Below are 22,285 nucleotides of genomic sequence, written 5' to 3'. Positions count from 1 at the left end.
TTCTCAGTATAGGAACTGGTCTTTGGCAATGGAGGACGACGTAAAACGGGTACATGAGAACACAAGTACGGTCAAGTGCATATATCGATAAACACCCAGTCCTGTAGATCTCTAATGAAAGCCTCTAGCACTATGGCCTCCATCACCAGCTGAATTATGGAAGATTTATTGGTGTCGCATTAATCATTTTTGCAGACGCTTGTATTTACAGTCCGTCCCTGGAGTGTTAGGCTTAGCAGCCTTCCTTATGGGCACAGCTGTGATGTGATTTGCACAGACTGCTGTATTCACCACCTACCTTGCATTTATGTCTCTCTGTTGTGTATTTTGCGTCTCGTATTTATTCTCTGTCTGTGTTAAGCCCTAATTGTTAGTTGTTGATGGTCATGGCATCTCTAACTGTAGGGAAATTTTCGTTGGGTTCTGTCGTGTGGCGATGCTGATTTCGACGATCATGCCGCCGGCCAGGGGTTTTGAACCAGTGACTAACTGGTCACAGGGTCCTAACCCTCAGAGCCACAAATCTACAGATTTGGACCGCAGAGTCTTAACTCCGCCATAAATCGGCACTCCAGGTCATCACGGAAATTTCCCGTATGTCTCGCTGTAGGCTGGGTGGAATTCCATTGTCCCAGGTCACCAAGGCAGCGGGGGTAGATGTGTCCATGTAGCGGCTGGCAGGATGTTGGCCAGGCTTACGCACAATGAGAAATGTCCCATTCAGTCCGCTATCTCGCAGCGTCCCAGGACAGAGGGTGGGGACCAGCAGCACATCCCCCGTCCTCGAATCTTCCTGTTTCACACGGTCAGGGGTCTGCTGCTCCCACAGTCCACTGACAGTGTCCTCCTTTGAACCGAGGTCATACTGGCCCAAGCCCCGCCCCCTCCCTGACCCACAACCTCTTCTGAAGAAACACACAAGCTATAAACATAAACACACTCAGGGTGATACACTTAGGATGATACGTTGCGATGAATGTGAGGTAGGGCACGCACACACAGACAAAAGCAATTACACAAAGACTACTCACATGCTACACAGACAGTACACACTCTGTCACGCCAAAGTCAGGCCTTCTCAGCCAAGCGCAGATACAATCCTGTCCACACTAATAAGTGAACACAAAACTATTCAGAACATTATATAGCAACCCATTCACAACACATGTAAACAATATAGCAACACTATTACACTCATAATGACGGTTCAGTCAATGATGGATCACACATATGACGGAGATCCCCTACGATTACACTCTAATCAAGCTGAAAGTTCCTATTGCCAAGTAATGTCGGAGCGCAATGCCTTACTCACATGTTTAGGGTGATCCTGCTGTAAACAAGCTCACTGCACTTCCGGTCATACAGAAGTATAGCACATACCATTATGTACAGTACATAATACTTGATAATGATAATAAACAACTATGTGCCCCTTAACCTCTTAAAATGCTTCAAGGGTGCCCAATAAATGCCTGACCCTGTGCTTGGACCTATAGCTTATATATAATTTGTTAATATATATGTTTGTCTCAAAGTATGATGGGATATGGGAACAAAGGCATCCCAATACACGTGTGCTAATGGCAAAGCATTGTATCCTAATGAAGTCCTACAAAGATCAAAGTGGTCATGCATGCTTCCTTTCTTGGGTTTTGAGGTCAGTATGGGGGTGAAATCCCTTTGCCCGACTTTGCCATTTGTAGCAGCATGTCCAGTGTATTGGAAAATATGGCATATCGAAACAATAAAAGCAATTCCCAGCACAGGGCTATTGTCTGGCTGAACAATCCTTGCAGGTTTATCTGTTGGGGCAACAATGAAGAGCGGGAAAACTCAAAGGCAGTGAACTTCCTCCCTAGCATGTGGGACGAGTTCCCAATATGGGCCTGGGAATGAACAGAAAGCCGTGCTTTCATTCTTATGCTCACACGTTTAATGTTAGTGTGCAGGAGACACCAAACGGTATGTACTGCGCATCACCATGATTAGTGCACTTTTCAGGAACCCATTAAATAAACACAACATCAACAATGCAAAGGGCTGACCCTCACTGAAGAATAACCAGGCAACATGCTGATGTTATTTTTAGCCCAATCCCCTCCTCCCTCTCACGTCATGTGACTGTGGGCTCCGGTGCCCGTTATGGCTTCAGAGAGGGAAGTGGCTTTCTTCGGTTCAGCTGGTGCACAGTCTCCGACAGTTCTGGGCAGCCAAGTTTGGCACAGGTGACGCGTGGCCCGAGGCATCCCGGTGGCTTTGCATGCTGGGATGCCTCCTGCACTCCGGCATGGGTTCCTGTCTCTGCTGAGTGACACGAGAGTGGGGAGGGACAAGGGGGGTTGGAGGGGGCAGGAACAATGCCAGGATGCAGGAAACAGTGAGAGGGGCTCCAGCAGATCTCAGCTGAGCACTTTGCTTTCTAGCAGCTAGGGGAAAGCCCAGAAAATGGCTGGGTGATGCAAACGGCGTGGAGAAGGGTGAGGTCGGCTCAGTCCAGACAGTACAGTCAGGTGCACATGGGATACCTCCACGAGTGGCATCATGACTCATTTAAATTCTCATTAAGAGCAATAATGACAGTCAATCAAATGTAATCACGCGTATTTTCATGAGTACGTATGACATAAAGCCATGGGAGAGAGGTCCATCAACGATAGATTGCAGGTGATGTTGGAAATGAGTTTGGGTTAGGGGTCATCGTCAGGATGACACCTGGCACGAGGATGTGGATGAGCAGGCAGCGACGGGCTTGGGGGGTCACACAGCTCTGGCGTTCCTTATTCGCTCATGCTGCAGTTCGGCACAAAGCAACAGTAGGGTTTTGATTTGGTTGGCGGGGGGTGGGGGGCTGGCCAGCATTCCTGAGTGATCCCTGGGCATGGCGGCCATTGGCAGCAAAGGGGCGGGGGGTGCTTCCATGGAGTGTTTGGTGACCCCACTGTACCAGCTGTAGGAAAAGAAAAAAAAAACATTGAAAAGGCATGTGGTTTCAGTTAGCTGCTCCACAAACACGGGCAAATACAGCTCCACACAGATAGCGGGTGTAATCTCTGCCCTTGGTGAAAAGCTAAACGAGGAATGCCACACTCGTGTTTTTTATTTAAGACCGAGAGGCCAGAAAGTAAAATCCGCACTAACTCGTCCCACCTAGGGCCATTTCCTGCTGGAGAGAAGCGCTTATCTGGAAATGGCTGGAAATGACCGGACTGGAAAGGGCAGCGTAAGAACAGAACAGACGTGTGCATGTGACAGAATGAAGCAAAAGTGAAATCACGGAGTTGCAGTGGTGGATTTCAGCATTTCTACCAATAACAGTCGTGCCAAGTGGAAAAGTGACTCAATGCCAAAACCCAGTGGAGTCCTTGATCACTGCCCTGTGTGTCCCATGACACTCTGTCATACATATACAGTAAATAGCTGCTTTAAAAAAATCTCATATCTAAACTGTCTCATTAGCTTCCTTGTAGTTTTAACTAGTATAATTGCTTGAGGACAGGCTGAGTCGAGCAGATTCTTGTATATAAATAGGGGCATCTGTGGGAAAATTTCTCTGGAAAATAAAAGAGAAAATTGCTATTTTTGTTTAACATCCCAATAGACCAGCTGCTCCCTTTGCATGGGGTCATTGAAACTTGTGGTTTTTCCCAAGTGTTACTAATGTTTTTTTTATCAACTTCCTTCAGCATAGGAGCTTGTTATTTTTTTTTTTAAAGTAATCATTTTTAAAAGGATCATATTAAACCTTAAATTTGGACTGTGTCAGTTCCAAGCACGTTTTTCAGAAGACTCAGGGCACTGGAAAAGATCATACTGCTTGGAATGGTTGAAGGTGAATGAGGATGACTGTCAACAAGGTTGGTGGACTCAATCATCACAATAAGCAACATACCACCTGCAAGCCTGAGGACTCAGGTGGGACTTTCTGGAGGAGTGCCAGCGATTTGGTTGCCAAGAGCCAACACTGACTTGAAGGCACCGAATAGTGGCAGGCAGTCACACTGCTGTCAGCATCACTGTGTAGATGAACTATATGCTGCCCCACACAGGCAGAACACAGTAACTACACTGACACTGAAAATGAGAAAAAGGACTTCATAGTTTTTTTTTACCGTCCACCCATAGGTGCAGTAGGCAGGTAAATGATCATGTGCGTATTCAAAACCAAACACAGTCAAACTAACGCAAAATAAAGCAGCCTAAGAGATTCGGGACCTGTATCACAAAGCTGGATTCTCGATTAACTAGATAACTTGTTGGATTTAAAGTACCCAAGTTTAAATGGACTTTACCTTCATTCACTTACACTTGGCAAAAACTGTTAAATCTGGCATGTTATCTAGCTAAGCAAAAAATAAATAAATCCTGCTTCGTCATATAGATCCCTGATTTTCTGTCATAACTCAGTTTTGAAAGAATGTTGTTGCTGTTCACTCAAAACCACGTATGTTCACTTATTGACTAGGCCTCTATGGCCAAATGCTGTGATAAATCAGAAATAGCACCACTGCCTTTGTCCTGTTTTACAGTGAGTGGGAGAAAACACACTCAGAGGAGTATGCGGCCCATTCCTAACCAGGGCCAGCGGGGTCTGGACTACAACCAAAACGCTGAAGGTTAAAGCCCAAGGTCAGCGAAAACCAAATAGCATCCGTCCATTTTCAGCGACCGCTTTTCCATGAAGTGGTCCAGAGGCTCAGTGAGAGTGTGGTTTACGCGGTGGGCGCTAACGCTTCCAAAAGGACACACGGAGAACATACACGCTACTCACACGAACATCAGGGGACGGATTTAAACAGCAACCCCAGAAGGGAACCCAGTGACCCATCGCCGAGCATAAACACCCAGATAAATATGGCTTAATGTGTTCAGCTGAACATGCCTGGAATCGAAGCCGATAGTAAGAAACAGAACGTAGTGTAAAATATCTCACCTTAGTGTGCTAATGATGTCTTCCCGTCCTTTAATTCTGTCTAGATTTTTCTAGCCTTGCCTCTCTGCATTTAAAAGAAACTTTTATTTCATGCACAGAAGGAATGAAACAGTAACACAGACACAGACACATTATATCATTTTATGTGAAGGCAAACCTGAACCTCATCATCACACACAAAAAATGAACAATATTATAATTTCACTATGCAGGTGTTCACTTTTAAAACCTGTGTACCCTTTTGGGAATGGAGACTGTGATAAGCAGCGTCACTTTTTTAATTACGGATTTCTAAATATACCACCCTTAATTATTTACATTTCGTCATTTATTCTGGGTCGAGAAACTATTATATTGCATAAGTTATTTTCTGTCTCAATAAATATATTGCTAATTCGATAGATTTAAATAATGTTTATTTGATAAAAATATAAACTTTATCATATTATCTGTACATTAATATAAAAAATTATAGAAAAAAATCTACATGTGAATTCAGCATCAGCACTCTTTCAGAATGCTCACACTGTTGAAAATCCTTGCTGTTGTACCGTGCTGATCATCTCGACGTAGCAACACAAGATGGCTTCCTCTCTTGCCCTTCTCGGCTGCTCCTCTTCACGCCCGATTCCCACCTCTTCTGTGTCCCCATACAGTACCGGAGAGCTGGTCCCAGGAACCGTTTACACAGCCTCTGCCCGATCGCCGTGACGAATCAGCCTGTGGGTCGGCCCGGGACCATCAACTCGAGCCGCTGCCAAGTCCGTATGCCAGGGTGGACCAGTGAGGCCCACGGGATATGCAACGGCAGCCAAAGATGAGCTGAGACCCAGCGTCTCTGAAATCGGTCAAGGAGCCGGAACGGAATGTTCCCAATGTGCTCATAGGCCTACAGTACCCACCCCACCCACCCCGCGGAAAAAAAATTCATAGTTGCGAACATCGCCTGTCAGACATAATGCTTCTGCTGGGAGATGCTCTTTGTGCAGCTACTTCTGTCTCCCTTGTGAGACGACCTTTTTGAGTCAGGCTTTGATGAGAGGGTCAAGGTGGCGGGGGGACAGATCAAGTAGTTGGGCAGTGAACCTGTAGGGGAACACTGATCCATGCCCTGGTGCTGGTTTACCTTGTTCTCCATCAATATGCAGTCCTTGTACGGTTGGGAGTAGCTAATGTCACCTATAGGAATCGGCAGTTGGCACCTCTCCTGATAGGATGGGGGACACTGCGAAGCGGACATGCTGTCCAGGTTGGACGGCACCAAATCCTGGTCTCTCCTACGGAAAGCCCTCTCCAGGTAGAGGGTTATGACCCGCTGGATGACATAGAGGAGCTCCATAGCGTTCAGCAGCAAGGAGACGCCAGCGATGACCTGCATGTAGATGGTGAAGATAGTCTTCTCGGTGGGCCGGGAGACAAAGCAGTCCACCTTGTGCGGGCATGGTAGGCGTTCACATTCGAACTTGGGGAGGATGAAGAAGCCGTATAGGAAATATATCCCCAACATAAAGCCCACCTCTAAGACCATCTTTATGCAGATGCTGAGTGTATAAGCACAGAGTAGCCTGCCCTTCAGTTTAGGCTGCTCCAAGATGGCTGTATGGTCCTTAGTCACCTTTTTGACATTCACATTAACAGCCAGATGACTGCTACCCCTGTCCTTTCCTGCGACCAAATGTTGTACCTCCGCCTCCTCCAATTCCTTCTCTCTCCATCTGTTGCGAAAGGCCACGTAGCCGAAGTAGAAGACGGTCGGCGTAGAGACGAAGATGACCTGCAGCACGAAGACGCGGAAGTGTGAGATGGGGAAGGCCTTGTCGTAGCAGCCCAGCTCGCAGCCAGGCTGCGCTGTGTTGCAGATGAAGTCCGATTGCTCATCGTCCCAAGCGGACTCGGCCGCTGTGCCCAAGACCAGGATCCGGAAAAGGAAGAGCACCGTCAGCCACACCCGGCCAACGCCCGTCGAGTGCTCCTGTCCCTCCTCCAGCAAGCGCTCCAAGAAGCCCCAGTCAGCCTTGGACATCGTACGAACCTGCAGAAGCCACACCATACACAAGCAAAGGGCACAGTACTCATAATCGGTGAAACCATACCTGAACCTCAGTGTTCGACTACAACATTCATAATCTTATCAGTACATAACAGGAGAGCAAATTTCCAAAACTCAGTCCAGAGGATACATTTTCACGAAAATGTCTGTGGAGACTTGGAAACTTAAAGAAAGTTCTCCAGTGGATTACATGAGCACTGAGTGAGTTTTGGTTCCCAGTACTGTAACATATGATGAGGAAGCCTGACTTTAGGTCATTGGTGGTCTCACCTCAAACACAATGAGAAATGGACTGAGTGAGTTTGGGAAATTTTCTCTTCAGTTGCTTAAATTAGTTCATTATGATGGTGCTCTTTTCCTCATCTGTTACATTAAATAAGTAAACACTTATAAGTGTCATTTTAGGTGAAACAATTTTCTACAGTTGTAGAATAAACCATGCAATTTGGCTTTAATGTGGAAGTGTGTAAAATCATGGTAAATTTATAATACTTACTAACCCACATATACCATCCTGCTGACCTTAATGTTACAATACGACATAATTTTCGACGAGTATTAAGAATGAGTGACACTGACACTAACGGTTGCTTTTCGTATATATGCTATAGGTCTGGATATTATTTGTCTATGGCTATTTGGCCCAAGACAGTGATCTTTGTTAGTACTGTGCTGTGCTGAGCAGGCATATCTAAGCAGTCAAATCTGTCAGGAAAGACATCTCCCAAGGCAATTTTTAGAATATTTCTGTCAACATGCATTTTTTTCTCTTCCTAATGCGATCCAATCTCTTAATTTCCAGGCTACACAGGTTCTGTTTACATGCTGGAGCACACGGTATGCACAATGTATACTTTTCAAGAATTAACATCTGAATATTAAACAAATCGTTTCGAGTGCAGTTTTCGGCACAAATATTTACATCACAACAGGACACTTAACTTTGAACTGCCAGTTATGCTTTGTTATACATCCGTTCATCTGTGCTATTTCTGTAAGCTCATATCAAGCACACGGCTGTCGTGAGTCTGCAATGCACTGGGCCCCAAGATACAGGACTCTCATTGCAGGAATTACTCACAATCACATATTAAAAATAATTCAAGAGATTCTCTAAACCTAGGGGGTTCCCCAAATATCGATTTCCGCAGACTGTTTACGTCATTTTGAGAAGGCGCCGGGGGGGCATTTTACATTTTTTCATACGTGAACAGCACGTGAAGGTGTAGTATCATAAAACATTGAAAATATATTATTTGTTTCTGGAAATGAACCCCGAACGTGCCGTGGCCACAAACCGGCACCGGGCCGCGAACCCCTAAGCAGAACCATGTGGGTTTGGAGCACAGAAGCCGCAGCACGCAGGAGATCGAGGTTATACTTAATAAATACCAAAATTATACTTAAGTGTTACACTTGCCGCAATTCCTGCAGATGGACAAGTGGGATCCACGTTCAAAGTACCGATACTCTAGAAGAAGGTTTAATTAAACTGCTGTAAATAAGAATCCCAAGAACAACTTTCCTGTTTCCGTTAAGTTCTTCGGTTTATGGTTTGTATTACTATTCATTGTGTAAGACGTTTTAACCTATAAACAATTTTATATAAGAAAATGTATTTTACACAGAAGCGGAAATTAACGTGATGTAAAACGTTCGGAAACTGGCGGTTAAGCCTATTAGCGATGACTAAAACTGTTTAGTCTAAAATCTGAGATAATGCTCATGGCATCAAACGATTAATTCAATTAAGCCTAAATAACAATCAGTATACGATAAACCTATTTAAAACAGATAATCCGTTTAGGCCCAAAACAGTTTCATTTGCACAAGCCTGTTAAAAATCCAGTTTGTCCTACCTCTTTACATTTAAGAATACTGTATCTTGAACCATGATGTAACATATTGTTACTGCGTTTGAAACTGATAATACCTTAATCTGTATTATAATGACTACAGAATCAGTTACCATCGTTACGTAATTTACAGAATAAAGAGTAATGCTTAGAGGTTGGCTAATAGTAGCATATCAGTGGCAGTAATAATAATAATAATAATAATAATAATAATAATAATAATAATAGTACCTACCCTCCACTGAAAGTTTTGGTTGTAGGCTACCCTCGTACGCTGGGACTCCCGTTGAAAGCCGGCTTTCTGATGCACTAGCCTTAAGACTGCTGATGGCTTGGGATATTTTTTCAACAGAACTTTTTTTTTTCCTTTTCCCCTGGAACTCCCGCAGGAAATACAGTCAGGAAAAGGGATAGATAACGTCACAAATTCCCCCCCCACCCCCCCTCTTTCCAAAGAGTAAACGTCGTCGCAGTTATCGGAAAATTACTGTAAAGGGCTTGGTAACATATACTTATGTTAGAAAGTCACCTGTTGAAATTAATTTAGTAACTTAATTTCAATTTTCCCGTGCGATTATATTTAGTTCTTTGTTATGAAATAAATCTTTTTGGGTTTTTTTGCTCATTTTATCACTTACAGCTACCGCATCAAAATTAGCCTTACCGTCGTTTTCACGTGTCCTCTACTCTCCGCACCGCACACCATGTTTACCTTAAAAACCACTGTAAAAAATAATTAAAAAGTGAGGAAACGGGGACACAGGGCAGTGTACAGGTGAGGAAGAAGCTCCGTTTCCTCTTTCCTGCTGATTTCCAACTAAGGGTCAGTCACCCAGCAATAAACTGGACTGACTAAAATTTCAAAGTGTCAAGAGAAACACTGACACATTGGACACTGAAATCCAACCCGAAGGTTTTTCTATAGGTGTTATTAGGATCATGAAGGACACTTCCAGAAAGTGGCATATGCTTTTCAACAAATTGGCATTGTCTACCCCACATATTACCTGCTCCAGAGTCACCTACTACTTTTTACTGCATCCACGGGTCTCGCTTTACCTGCTTCCTGTTAACGGAAGGGCTGCTGTTTGGGCGTATTTATAAACTGTCCCTGCAGATACAATCCCCTTGCCTCCAAAGCAAAAGCCATGGATCGCCACGGTCGTGTACAAGGAAATGAAGGCTGACCCTGTTGCTTTCTTGTCCAGAGACACAGCCATTCCAGTAAAGGCAGGTATGATCTCGGAGAAGGCAATAAAATATAAGAAAACTCAATATCATGCCAAAGTGAAATCTCACACAGTGGCATCCAGGATGCCCGACAGTTATTGCAGGGTATTTGTATTCTAATAAATGACAAATAAAAATTCAATCCGATCTCACCTGCGGGGTCCTCCTCTGCTGTGAGCTGCCAAATCAGCCCACAACTTTGTTTTCTCTGTTTCTGCAGATAACGTGACCACCATCATCCAGGGACGGATTACGGACCGGGCCAGCGGGGCCGCTGCCCAGGGGTCCTTGGGGTGCAGGGGGCCCGTGGGGCCCCTAGCCCAAAACAATTTGCAATGCTTATCAACAATGTATTTTCGTTTGTCTATTTTAGAGGGCCTACATTCTTTGATCCTCTGCCTACAAGGGCCCCTGACCCTATAGGGCCTCTGGTGGAAACATGGAGGGAGGGCGTTTGGCTGCGAAGGGCTCTTGAATTGTGGTGGTTGTGGTGGTGGTGCTGGGGGGGGGGGGGCCTCGCGAACGTTTTGCCCAGGGGCCCACACAACCCATAATCCATCCCAGCCATCATCAATTTCTCTAACAGCACCTCCCACCATAGACCCACCAGTATTTTGGTGATCAAGCATTGATCTGTTTATTGACTCCAGGTAGAGACCTGGCAGTGCACAGTACAGTGCACAGTACAGTGCACAGTACCCACTGCATCACTGGGGATGGTATGGAAAGCCTCAGCTCACTAGGAGTCACCATCACTGACAACCTCACTGGACCAGCACACCCCAAGCAGACAGCTCCGAGCCCATCTTTACCTCCTCAAACATCTAAGGAAGGTCCAGATGCCAGCAGCAGTGCTAGCTTATTTGGACAGATGCAATATGGAGGCTGCGCTCACTAGCACGCAGTATTACGGCACACTATCAGAAACAGGGTAACAGATTTGCTACAGTTTCGCTCCCCGATTAAGGTACAAATAACATTAACAAACCCCCAATTGTACAAAAATGTTTCTCAGATTCCATTTCTGTACATACAGCTAGGGTATAATTTGCAGACCCTTGAGGGTACAGCCCCATTAACAAGTAATTGTACCTCAAAGGTACAGTTTTTTTCTGGCAATGTACAGCACATTAAACATTCAGATTACATCAGTCTGGAGCAATATACTGTGCATCTGCTGGTGTGTTCCAAACTAAATCGCATTGTGCTTACAATGACAAGAAAAGCATCCATCCATCCATCCATCCATCCATCCATCTATCTATCTATCTATCTATCTATCTATCTATCTATCTATCTATCTATCTATCTATCTATCTATCTATCTATCATTAATTTTCCAGCTTCTACCTTCAATATATATTTTGTAGTTGTGTATGCTGTTTGTCTGCAGTTTGTTTGTCATTTTTTATTATTATTATTACTATTATTATTACAGTAATGTAATACTGGCGATGTGGTCTTCTGGAAACACGTTAAAATTTCGTCGTAAAGTGTGCAGTTGTTCGTTAGAACTTTTATAACTAACCTTATACTTGATTATACAATGCGCTTTCCCGAAATACCACCAGGTGTCAGCAGTGTCCTTTTTTTGATATGGCTACCAATGAACGAATCTTACGATAGAATAACGATTTCAGAAGAAACAATAACAGCAGATCCTTAACGAGAAAGAACTCTTCTTTTAATTTAATTTATTATCAATTTCTCCATTAGGAAAAATAAAAATAATAAGTATCTCCACTATGAAAATATACTGTATTAACCCCATCCATATATACATACATATTATTCTGGGTCCTGGAGGCTACGGACGCAAGGCATAAAACAACCCAAGGTGTGGCCCCAACCCATCGCAGAGCACACTCACACATGCACACTCACACACCATTCACTCACACATGCACACCCACACACCATTCACTCACACATGCACACCCACACACCATTCACTCACACATGCACACTCACACATGCACACCCACACACCATTCACTCACACATGCACACTCACGCATGCACACTCACACACCATTCACTCACACATGCACACTCACACACCATTCACTCACAAATGCACACTCACACATGCACACCCACACACCATTCACTCACACATGCACACTCACACACCATTCACTCACAAATGCACACTCACACATGCACACCCACACACCATTCACTCACACATGCACACTCACACACCATTCACTCACAAATGCACACTCACACATGCACACCCACACACCATTCACTCACACATGCACACTCACACACCACCCACACACCATTCACTCACACATGCACACTCACACACCATTCACTCACAAATGCACACTCACACATGCACACCCACACACCATTCACTCACACATGCACACCCACACACCATTCACTCACACATGCACACTCACACATGCAAACTCACACATGCACACTCACACATGCAAACTCACACACCACCCGCTCACACATCATTCACTCACACATGCACACCTATGGGCAATATTCTAATATTATTGTTATGCCAGAATTATAACAGGATAGTGTTATAAGATAACAGCATAATCTTTTTGTTGCACTGATGTTCCATTCCATAGAACCTGGGATTTTATAAAATATATTTCAATATATTCCATGGAATTATAGTGTCTGCATGTAAAAAACACTGTATTTTTCTTTATCTCAAACTTATAGAATGCAGCTTGTTCCTTTTCATAGTCATTATTAAACTGGACACATTCTACCTTTTCTCTGGCCTATTGTCCACTATGCCTGAACCACCACAGTACCTTTGTTGTGATTGTGTTGATTCAGAACAATTTGGCGAGGGAAAAAAATCAGAAATTATACAGAAAAAAAGCAGCTTTCCATTAATTGGATACTCACAAGTTCTTGCAAACGTTTTGGGGCCTTGGAACCCAGTTTGTTTACACATCGATTGTGGGCGAGAACCTTCAGAGGGCTGATATCGATCCCTGTCGCTGGCCATTCACACGCATTGATCTCCATCTTCCAGCCATTCTTGATTCCTTGGAGTATGGAGCAGTGTTTGGGCCCAATGATATTTAAAAAATAAAATAAAAAACCAAGGATCTGAGGTCTATCCACTACATCTTAAATTCTGGTTTTGTGGCAGTTCTCCATCCTGCTGGGGAAGTGCTTACGATAAGCACAGAATGTGAAGGTGCACAGAAGGGCCAGGCATCTTAGATGTGCTGTGAAATGGCCACACAGTTGTGCGACATGGATGTACAGTCAGAGGTACCCATTGGCTGCCAATAGAGCAGCGGTGGCCTAATGGTTAGGGGACTGTGTTTATGATTAGAGGGTTGTTGGTTTGAATCCCCAAAGCACTTGTCCTTAGGTGCTAAATAATAGCTGCCCACTGCCCTTTCGCATACAGCTTAAATGCAATGGACACATTATGTTGTTGTGCTCTGTGGCGTGTCAACGACGACAATTAATTGCTTTCACTTCGCATTTGCAATTCCGGGCAGAAAGGGGCATTCATATCGGACTTAAACCACAAACTAACAGAAGCAATTCACAAACTAAATGTTTAAAGACCCAGAAATAAGTACAGCGCCAATATAAGCTGGTGGGAATATTCCTTTTGAGGGTGTGATGCTCTACCACAATGGGCAGGTGCAAACCCTTCAGTGAGATTGCAGGCCACGATAAATATATACCAAGCATGCCCCTCTCTGCCTTGCCTGAATGCTCCTGGATGCTGAATGGTAAGTGGCTTTAATACCAGCACTGAGATATACAGTAAATAACATTTGAATAATGTGCTCCTTTCAAGTGTTTCGGCATAACACAATCCTATACCTTAATAGCTCTAAATACAGGTTACACAGAGTAGGCTACTGATCTTTATGTAACTACACTTCAGTCAGCATAGAGCAGGGTCTTGAATGAGATGGTCATTAAAACGTTCGGTTAACTAGGGTTATAGCAATTAGTTGTGTGCAAGATACTACTTTCTGACAACGTTGTTCTGCTGAAATTACGGACCTGCCGTTTGAAACACATCGGACTCCGTCGATGTCCCTGTTTAAACAATCGCAGCTGACACTGGATTATGACTTATGAGGGCGGATGAGCTGCCTGAGGTGTTCAAACAAATTGGGATGGATGCTTCTCCGTGAGGTTTTTCGCAGTTTCACGGGGGGGGGTGTACCTTTTCATCGGTTCGCAAAGGCTGCTGTGTGCATGTGAACGTCGCACAGCTAATACATAAAAATGACCCAATAGCTCGTCCGCAGCGTTTTCATTACTGACCGCCGTGCGATCCATTTCACTGTTATTACACAAGCCCAGTTCCTTACAGGCGATACTTATACCTGTCAAGCTGTCCAACTGAACGGGACCCTTTCATTCTGCACTACCGGGGCCCTGTGATCTGGAGCAGCGTGAGTCAGTCACGGGTGTCGAAAGCACTGTTTGAGATTGACAACAGGTATCCCTCCTGGAAGAAGGAAACCGAGTCAAGTTTAGTACATAAGCGACGACCCACGCTGACGTTAGTCGCTAGGATTGCCTTTGCCGTGTCCCACTACACCCCATAGCATACCCGCTTAGCGGAGCGTCAGTCTGCGGCGGGCGGGGGGGTGGCTCGGGCAGCACGCGGCTGATCGCGGGGGATTCTGGGAAGGCAGCCTTCTGCGCCGCTTCTCTCCCCGGCGCTCAGCTCCTTGCAAACCATCGCCCGTTAATGATGCTCAGCTGGTCCAGCATTGTGCAGAAGGAGTGCTTGGGAAGCCTGATGCTGCTGGCAAACACGCCAGCCAATATTTGGAATCACCACAAAAAATATACAGTTTTCATGTGGAAATGACGCTATATTCTGTAAACTGAACAATATTGAGCTTTTTTATATTTAATTATCAGTTATTTTTAGAGAAACGATAAAAGACATTTAAAACTGCTGCCAAAGTGTTTATTTACAGTGGATACAGAAGACTGTTCTATACCCCCCCCCCCCCCCCCTTGCAAATGGCTGAGTCACGTATCTCTGTTTATATAGCATTTTCCCCATAGTTACTCTTGGCTGTTCCAGTTTAAAGGACACCGTGAGGAGGGAGGGGCTAAGCCTCTCATGGGTGAGGCTCAGAAGACCGCGGGGGTTAATTCTGGTCAGCTGTCCATCCATTCCTGCGGGTGCAGGAGATGGTATATTTGTTTTTATTTTGCCCCTAGTAACCTAGCACAGTATTACAGCATGTCCTAAAACCCGTAGCTGCAGGAGGCCTATGTTTACCTCAGCAAAGGGAAATAAATTTTGTTTGTATCCATACTGCCAACCCTCATATCTCGCTTGTTTTAGAGTAGTGCTTGTTCAGTTCCTGCCCTATGTAAACCTCCGCTCCCCTGGTTACATGGGTCAGCATGCTTGTTTCTCATAAGCACCATTTCAGTGCTACTTACACTCGTGGGAGTTTTACTTACACCACAATGTACTGAGGCCATAATGAAAAATTACTGGTTCAGAGAAATAACCAATCAGATTGTTGAGGAGGTGGGCCCAACCACTCAGATGTCTTGGTTCTGCCTCCTCTAGTTGCTTAGACCAACCTCCTTTACAATCTGATTGGTTATCTCTCTGAACCAATTATTTTTCTTCCTGCCCTCAAAACTCCCACGAGTATCGCTTACATCACTATTTGAATTTACATTTCTTAAAGAAGTAAAGCTTCTTTTTGTGTATACTCTTGTTTTAATGCAGTTTTGCTTTGATCAACATATGGAAGCACAGTTTGCACTGCAGACTCCACAAGCGTTTACATAAACAGGTCCCTGCCTTAGGTCTTGACTGCCTGGTCATTGACTTCCACAAGGAGGTCCAAGCTGTGGGAGTGACCCAAAGAGAGAGGGCAGTATTTCAGCTTTATTTACCGTCTGATGAGTCACAGGGGATTTTCAGCGGTGGATCAATACATGGTAGGAAAGGTGAGGGAGACCAGTTATATTTTGTTACTGCAAGCCAGAGGTAATATGGTGCAAGTGGGCAGAGGAGCGGGAAAAAAAGAGCAGGGGCTGACGTCCTGCTTCTCCCCGCTTCCCACGGCACCCCCCACCCCGGGGGTGACCCTCGAAGACCAAAACCCAGCCGCTTTGGCCGGGAGGCATTCAGGAACGGCCGTCTCCATCCGAAAACACACCCACGCCATCGGTGCTGACGCGCTACTCAGGACGGTCCACGGTCACAGGGAACGGAAGTCTCTCTCTTGTGCCGGTCCTTCTTGGTAATCGGCCTGTTCCGCGGCTATGTGCACAGCAGCCCGATGCACACAATCTCGGCGTACCGAGCCACGCTGAAGAATTTAACATTAGCCGACCTTGTGGTATGCATGCGGCTTCTCCCCGTGCATATGACTGAGCTCGGGACCTGCACTTATTGTCATGTGGTGCCATATGGTCTCTGTGTGTGTGGGATGTCTAAATTATACATGAAGCAATCTGTTTAAGCCTGGCTTTTTGCGTTTGACTGTGAAATTTTTTTCCCTTTCCCTTTTCTCCTAGCTATACTGTTGTGCTGGCTGGCGAACGTGTCATAGTTCCATATAAAATACAGGCATCTCAGCTGCAGCCAGTGCTGTTTGATGTAATATTCATGATGCATTAGTGAAGCAGGCCAGGGGAGATGGTGTGTATGGGGGGGGGGGATTTCCATGCTCTAAGGCCCCTTAATATAAAAATCATGCACACAGAATAATTACCCTATCCATAAGGTCCCCCATCCCAGTTTCTGCCTGGATAATGTTTTGTTCTCACGCAGTTGAGCACACACATCCAGGCACTTATATGTATGCAGGGGTGTGTGTTTGTGTGTGTGTGTATTGCGGGGGGGGGGCATTTTCAGCGCTGCTCTCGAGAGCCGTGTCAGTGAACGCTCAAAGTGCCAAGCACACCCCATTACCCGTGGGCATCGGCCGAGTACAAGCTGCACGCTGAAAGATCCAAGCAGCCAGGAGCCCAGAAACCGAAATCCTCCCCCCCCCCCCCAACACATACTGTAAGCACATGCACGTACACACACACACATACTGCATCAACTGCACGATTCTGGTCCGAGCTGCAAAGGGTACCTGAGCCTCGTCATGCTGCTCCACCATCGTTCCCCTCCTCGAAGCTGCATTGATGCAGAAATATAAAAAACATACCTAGAAAAACAGTGATGCAACTGATATAACAACAGCAAGAGGAAACTCCTCCCCAAAAGCTCTGCCCTGCGATATCTAAGCATTTCTACGTCATTTGCACAAATTCATATGTTTGCCCAATGGAACATTTGAGAATAACATTTAGCCGGGGAAGAATCTTCGTGTTTGGAAAAAATATAGTTTCCATAGGAGGTCCGAGGGCTGCACACCAGGAAACAGAGCAGATCACCCCCTGCTTCTCTGTTAATAATGAAGAGATGTTCTACATCTTGTTTTCTGTGGAACAGTGCTACAGAGCTCTGTGTAAATGTTAGATGCTTGTGTTCCACTTCTCCATAATGGGATATTAATGTTTGAACAGCAATGGGGCTATAGAGCAAGATCTGGATGACTAAGAGTCACAGCGTACGTCATTACATCATATGGCTGTTTTATAGAGCCAGGCCACTTTAAGGTGTAATAGCAGGTCTTTAAGAGGCACGCATTGCTGAAACAGCTCGTAAGAGTGTAGCAGCTCAAATCGGCACTTAATGAGGATGTTATGGCTCATAACAATACTTTATGCCAGCTTGATCGCTTATTGGGGAGAAAGAGCAAATGAATCTTTGACTTGCAGTGAGAAGTGTAAGAATGGCAGTCAACACTGATTAATATTGTAAGCGAAAAAGCGCAGGTATTGGGTTATGTTTTGGGGGGGTTGTCTGCGTCCCTTCTGATTACCTGCCGCCCCACACAGCCACCGTGTCGCTGTGTCGGATGATGGATCACATAAAGGAGCGATTCTGGCAGCTACAGAATAATTCACAATTGTACCTGCTAATGGAAAAGAGGAGGAAAAAAAACAGCAGTGAAAATTATATAGTGCTGCTTCTCTTATATCCTGGGATAAATTCTCTGGTAGTCGCAGCAGCAAAATTGAGCTGAACAGACCAAGCAGGACAGAGACAGTGAATTCTAAAAAGAGATGGCCCTCTAAAGCAAGACGCCATGAAGAGAAGTGCCACAGAAAACAGGCGCTTTGTTTTTCAAACTGTCCCTAAACGATGGATAAACATTTGTAGTGAGCATGATGCAATATTTCAGCGGCAAACAACAGTTATAGTTACTCTGATATCAACTGTACTGGTCTTGATTTCTAATTTCTATATTGTAGCATCATATTTAATTACCCCTTCCATTTGTTTATCAGTCTTATTTTGGTCGGGGGGAGGACCTTTCCCAGGAAGCATAGGGCACAATGCAGGGGGACACCTTGGCTGAGATGCCACTCCATTACACGGCACACATGCAATCATACAACACAGGCAGTTTTGGGAGATTGTGGGTACAAGAAGTCCCATGTGACAAGGAGTCCCCAGGGAAGCCTGCAGAACTCCACACATGGATCGGATCTGGGAGTTCAAAGCGTTACCCACTGTACTACCACCAAATATAATTATCTTATTTTAAAAATATTAAAGCATGGCTCAATGTAAAAGCATTTGCACAACCTTGTGAAAACTCTAATTTGAATAAATATGCTTTGAAATGTGTTTTAAATTAGTTTTCAGGTTTCAAAATACTAGGTATTATTCATTAGGTGAAGTACCACAAAGTGCAGCCTGTATCCAACGACCCCTTTCATCTTAAGGAAGTCGCAGGGAATCCGCAGGGTAATATGGATAGCTTTGCAAACAAATGTGAATGAAGGGCTCTTCATATGGAATCTGTTGAGATCACAGGGTGTGGAGTCGGATTTTGGACAAACGGATGACTCCGGCATCTAAGAAACGCAAACTGGTGGATGAAGCTGCTTTACTTTGGTTGATGAAGATAATGAGGCCCACCATGAGTCATCTAACGTCATGGCGGGGGCTGCTCATGTTTACCGACCTCGCCCCCTCCCAAAGCCGCCACCAGACTGGCAGAACGTCACCGGACTCTAGCAGCGGTAGTGCAGCTGATCGCACCGTCTGTCGCGGGTATGAGCACGCTAAGCTATCAAGGGAACAGCGGGATTCGCTTCTGAACAATTTTATCCCACGATATGGAGACGTCACAGTCTAACACAGAGTCTAGAAGTGCCTTCCTTTTATGAGCATTTTGATTCTATCTCTGTTTTACGGTGTGGGGGGGGGGGGCACTCTTAAACATAAATGATACCCTATCAACGCACTCGACACCCCAACAGACCTGCTGCCATAAATATTGTTTTGTTGATCCCAACAGATACATCAGCCTAATTATCTTCCCCTGGTGTGATGGATTCTGTGCCCAGATTACCGTGAGCTGCTTTTTCAAAGGCTCATCCTCTGCGCCACTAGAACAGCATTGATTTCTTTATTTTTTCTATTCATTTATTTTATATTTCATTTTGATATTGACGCCCTGTTTTCATAGCCATGGTTTCCTAATGCCAAAAGCACTGTGCGATGGATTACTGCACGGTGGACTACAGTAGGTTTAACAGAAACACAAGCACATATTATCCCCAGAATGCTGTCTTAGAAACATTTGTCACCCACAAGGAGCTGTGTTCGTTGGAGCTGAACAAGTGCTGAGTGTGTTATACGGAAGCTATTTGATCTGTTAAATAAAGTTTGTCTAAACGAAAATGCAATTTGCAATGTAAAGAGGCCACAAAACAAAGTACTAGGCTGTTACAATGAGTAGTTGTTTTCCATAACCTGCCACAAGACTTTTTTATTCAAATTTCTCATAGGAAACCAGCAAAGTATGTACCTGGTACGTTGCAATTTTGGGTATTGCTAAAAATTCTGTCCCTCTGTATTCATAATGACACCTCTTTCAGTTTTTAATCATGTCTTTTATTTGTTAGCTATCTATCTTCTATAATTGCTTATCTACTTCAGGTGACAGTGAGGCCCAAGCTTATTCCAAGAAGCACAGGACACAAGGCAGGGGACATCCTGGATGAAATGCCAGTCCAGTGGACCACAGAGAGTAACACACCCTGATCAATTTAGAGATACAATTTAGAGAACCAAAGCCCCCGCACTGGATGTTTGAACCCAGGGGACGCCCTCTCAGTCCCACAGGAACGAAAGGAACCAAAGCCGTAGCACTGGATGTATGAACCCATGGGGTGCCCTCTCATTCCCACAGGAACGAAAGGAACCAAAGCCCCCGCACTGGATGCATGAACCCAGGGGACGCCCTCTCAGTTCCACGGGAACCAAAGGAACCAAAGCCATAGCACTGGATGTATGAACCCAGGGGACACCCTCTCAATCACACGGGAACCAAAGCCATAGCACATGATGTATGAACCCAGGAGGCGCCCTCTCAGTCCCACGGGAACCAAAGCCATAGCACTGGATGTATGACCCCAGGGGACGCCCTCTCAGTCCCAGGGAACCAAAGCCATAGCACTGGATATATGACCCCAGGGGACGCCCTCTCAGTCCCACGGGAAACAAAGCTGTTGCACTGGATGTATGAACCCAGGAGACACCCTCTCAGTCCCACGGGAACCAAAGCCGCATGCTAGATGTCTGAAGACATCACATCGCACTCTGTGCCATTGTACCACCATCATTTATATGCCATTCTAAAGCAAATGGGCAACAGGCAGAAATGTTTCTGTGGTGACAGATTGGTTGTACATAGTCGTTCTGATGAAACGTAGCAGCTTCACAGACACTCTGCTTAAGCACAGTCATGGTGCTTTAAAACATGGTCACTTAAAGGATGATGTAAGGTCCACCATTCTCACATCAGAGCATTGCAGTAGATATTCCATTTCTGTTTCCATTAATCTGGCTATAATTTACGAGTCTATAAATGTGTTTCTCTATCTGTATATCAAAAAAAAAATCTGTTTACTGTATTTGCCCCTATCTGTAGAGCAAGGCATGCATATATGTGTGTGTACCTCAGTGTTCAATGTGACCGATGTCTCTCCCCATAGTAGGATTATGTTGTATGGCATAAAATTTTCTTCCTTATCACAGATTGCTTTTTGGGGGTGCTGAGCCCTCCCCCCTCCCCTCCATGGAAAAAAAGCACGTCATTTGATTCAATCATTCTATGTAGAGAAAAAAAAGTGATTGTGGTACAGTGCAATGCTTAAGAAAGTAAGGGTTTGAATTTTAACCTTATGGAATTCATTATCACAAATCTAAGTAGGCCTACTAGGAAGACCATACTTCCAAGATTAATGTAATTACTACACACAGAACTGCTGAATTTAGAATAATGAGACAGAGCATTATTAACTGTGCAGTGTCTTACTGGTTTAGGGAACAGACTTCACGTGCTCTGCAGTGAGCAACGCTGTCCGAGGTGCTGAAATGAGGCGCCTGCACACGACAGTCAGAGATTGTGCTTGCTAATTCGAATTAACACCAGTCTCCAAACAAGATTATCCATGCGTCCTCAGTTATTAATAAAGCCTGTCCTAGAAATTCGCGTTTAATTAAAAATCTTGTGGCCTTAAATGAGGGCACAATAGGTATAAGCATTTACGTATAATTCATATATCTCTGGCTCTGCTACACTGAATTAATTTAGTGCTTCTGAGAATTTCACATTGAAGGCGTTTGGTGTCGCCAGGGAATATGACACACAATTAGTAAAGCCGATCGTGATTTCCGAGGTGCGGTTCCATTTTCGCATAGTAATTTTAGTCTAGCTGTTAAAGCAGGAAACGGCTGCTTACACCATTTCACTACAAGCAATTACGTATGTCTGTGAAAGTGTAAAAATCGTAGTTTTGTGATACCAAATTAAATTAATTACGGTTTGGTTTAGGCAATGGGATTTCGAGAAAGTTATTATCCCTCAACAACTAAAACTCGAGAACGGTTAATTACCGGGCAAAACCCAACTTTCATAATTCATGATAATTCACAATTTAATAGCGATAGCGCGTCTATTGGAATGGCGTCTATTACAGATCGGTCACGGTGACACCCAGACACCGCTAACATCGAGATATAATGTTTAACACCGGGGACTGCTGTGATTTTGGCTGTATTTACCCTCACATCAGCACGTATTACGTTAGAGGAGGATGAAAATATTACGCTTCAGACAAACACAGCTA

At 44.7% G+C, this 22,285-nt stretch overlaps 1 protein-coding gene across 7 annotated transcripts; it reads right to left on the bottom strand.

Moving 5' to 3' along the window:
• Positions 1-1,913: 1,913 nt before the first annotated feature.
• gja4 (gap junction protein alpha 4) lies at positions 1,914-14,763 on the bottom strand. 7 transcript variants are annotated; one of them, XR_011984919.1, is made up of 5 exons: positions 9,504-10,358; positions 9,075-9,213; positions 5,459-6,965; positions 4,934-4,997; positions 1,914-2,950 (listed from the first exon to the last, which is right to left on the bottom strand). XR_011984919.1 is itself a non-coding variant. In XM_023832170.2 (5 exons), the coding sequence occupies exon 5, from the start codon at positions 6,954-6,956 to the stop codon at positions 5,883-5,885; it is 1,074 nt and encodes a 357-aa protein (XP_023687938.2). In that variant the 5' UTR covers positions 6,957-6,965; positions 9,075-9,213; positions 9,504-9,562; positions 14,419-14,543; positions 14,649-14,761; the 3' UTR covers positions 4,999-5,882. The 7 variants fall into 7 exon arrangements, 5 of the variants coding, with proteins under 5 accessions (XP_023687938.2, XP_023687937.2, XP_072561616.1 ...); XR_011984920.1 differs by having other exon boundaries at positions 5,485-6,965; XM_023832170.2 differs by lacking the exons at positions 1,914-2,950; positions 4,934-4,997 and adding exons at positions 14,419-14,543; positions 14,649-14,761 and having other exon boundaries at positions 4,999-6,965; positions 9,504-9,562.
• Positions 14,764-22,285: the final 7,522 nt, after the last annotated feature.

The sequence above is a fragment of the Paramormyrops kingsleyae genome, chromosome 23, assembly GCF_048594095.1.
Source record: "Paramormyrops kingsleyae isolate MSU_618 chromosome 23, PKINGS_0.4, whole genome shotgun sequence".
Taxonomy (NCBI): domain Eukaryota; kingdom Metazoa; phylum Chordata; class Actinopteri; order Osteoglossiformes; family Mormyridae; genus Paramormyrops; species Paramormyrops kingsleyae.
Note: the sequence above shows the minus strand (reverse complement) of the source record. Positions and strands in the feature narration are given on the sequence as shown.

Bases quoted from the DNA above. Each gene is read 5' to 3' on its own strand.
- gja4 (XM_023832171.2), bottom strand. From the start codon at position 6,956: ATGTCCAAGGCTGACTGGGGCTTCTTGGAGCGCTTGCTGGAGGAGGGA.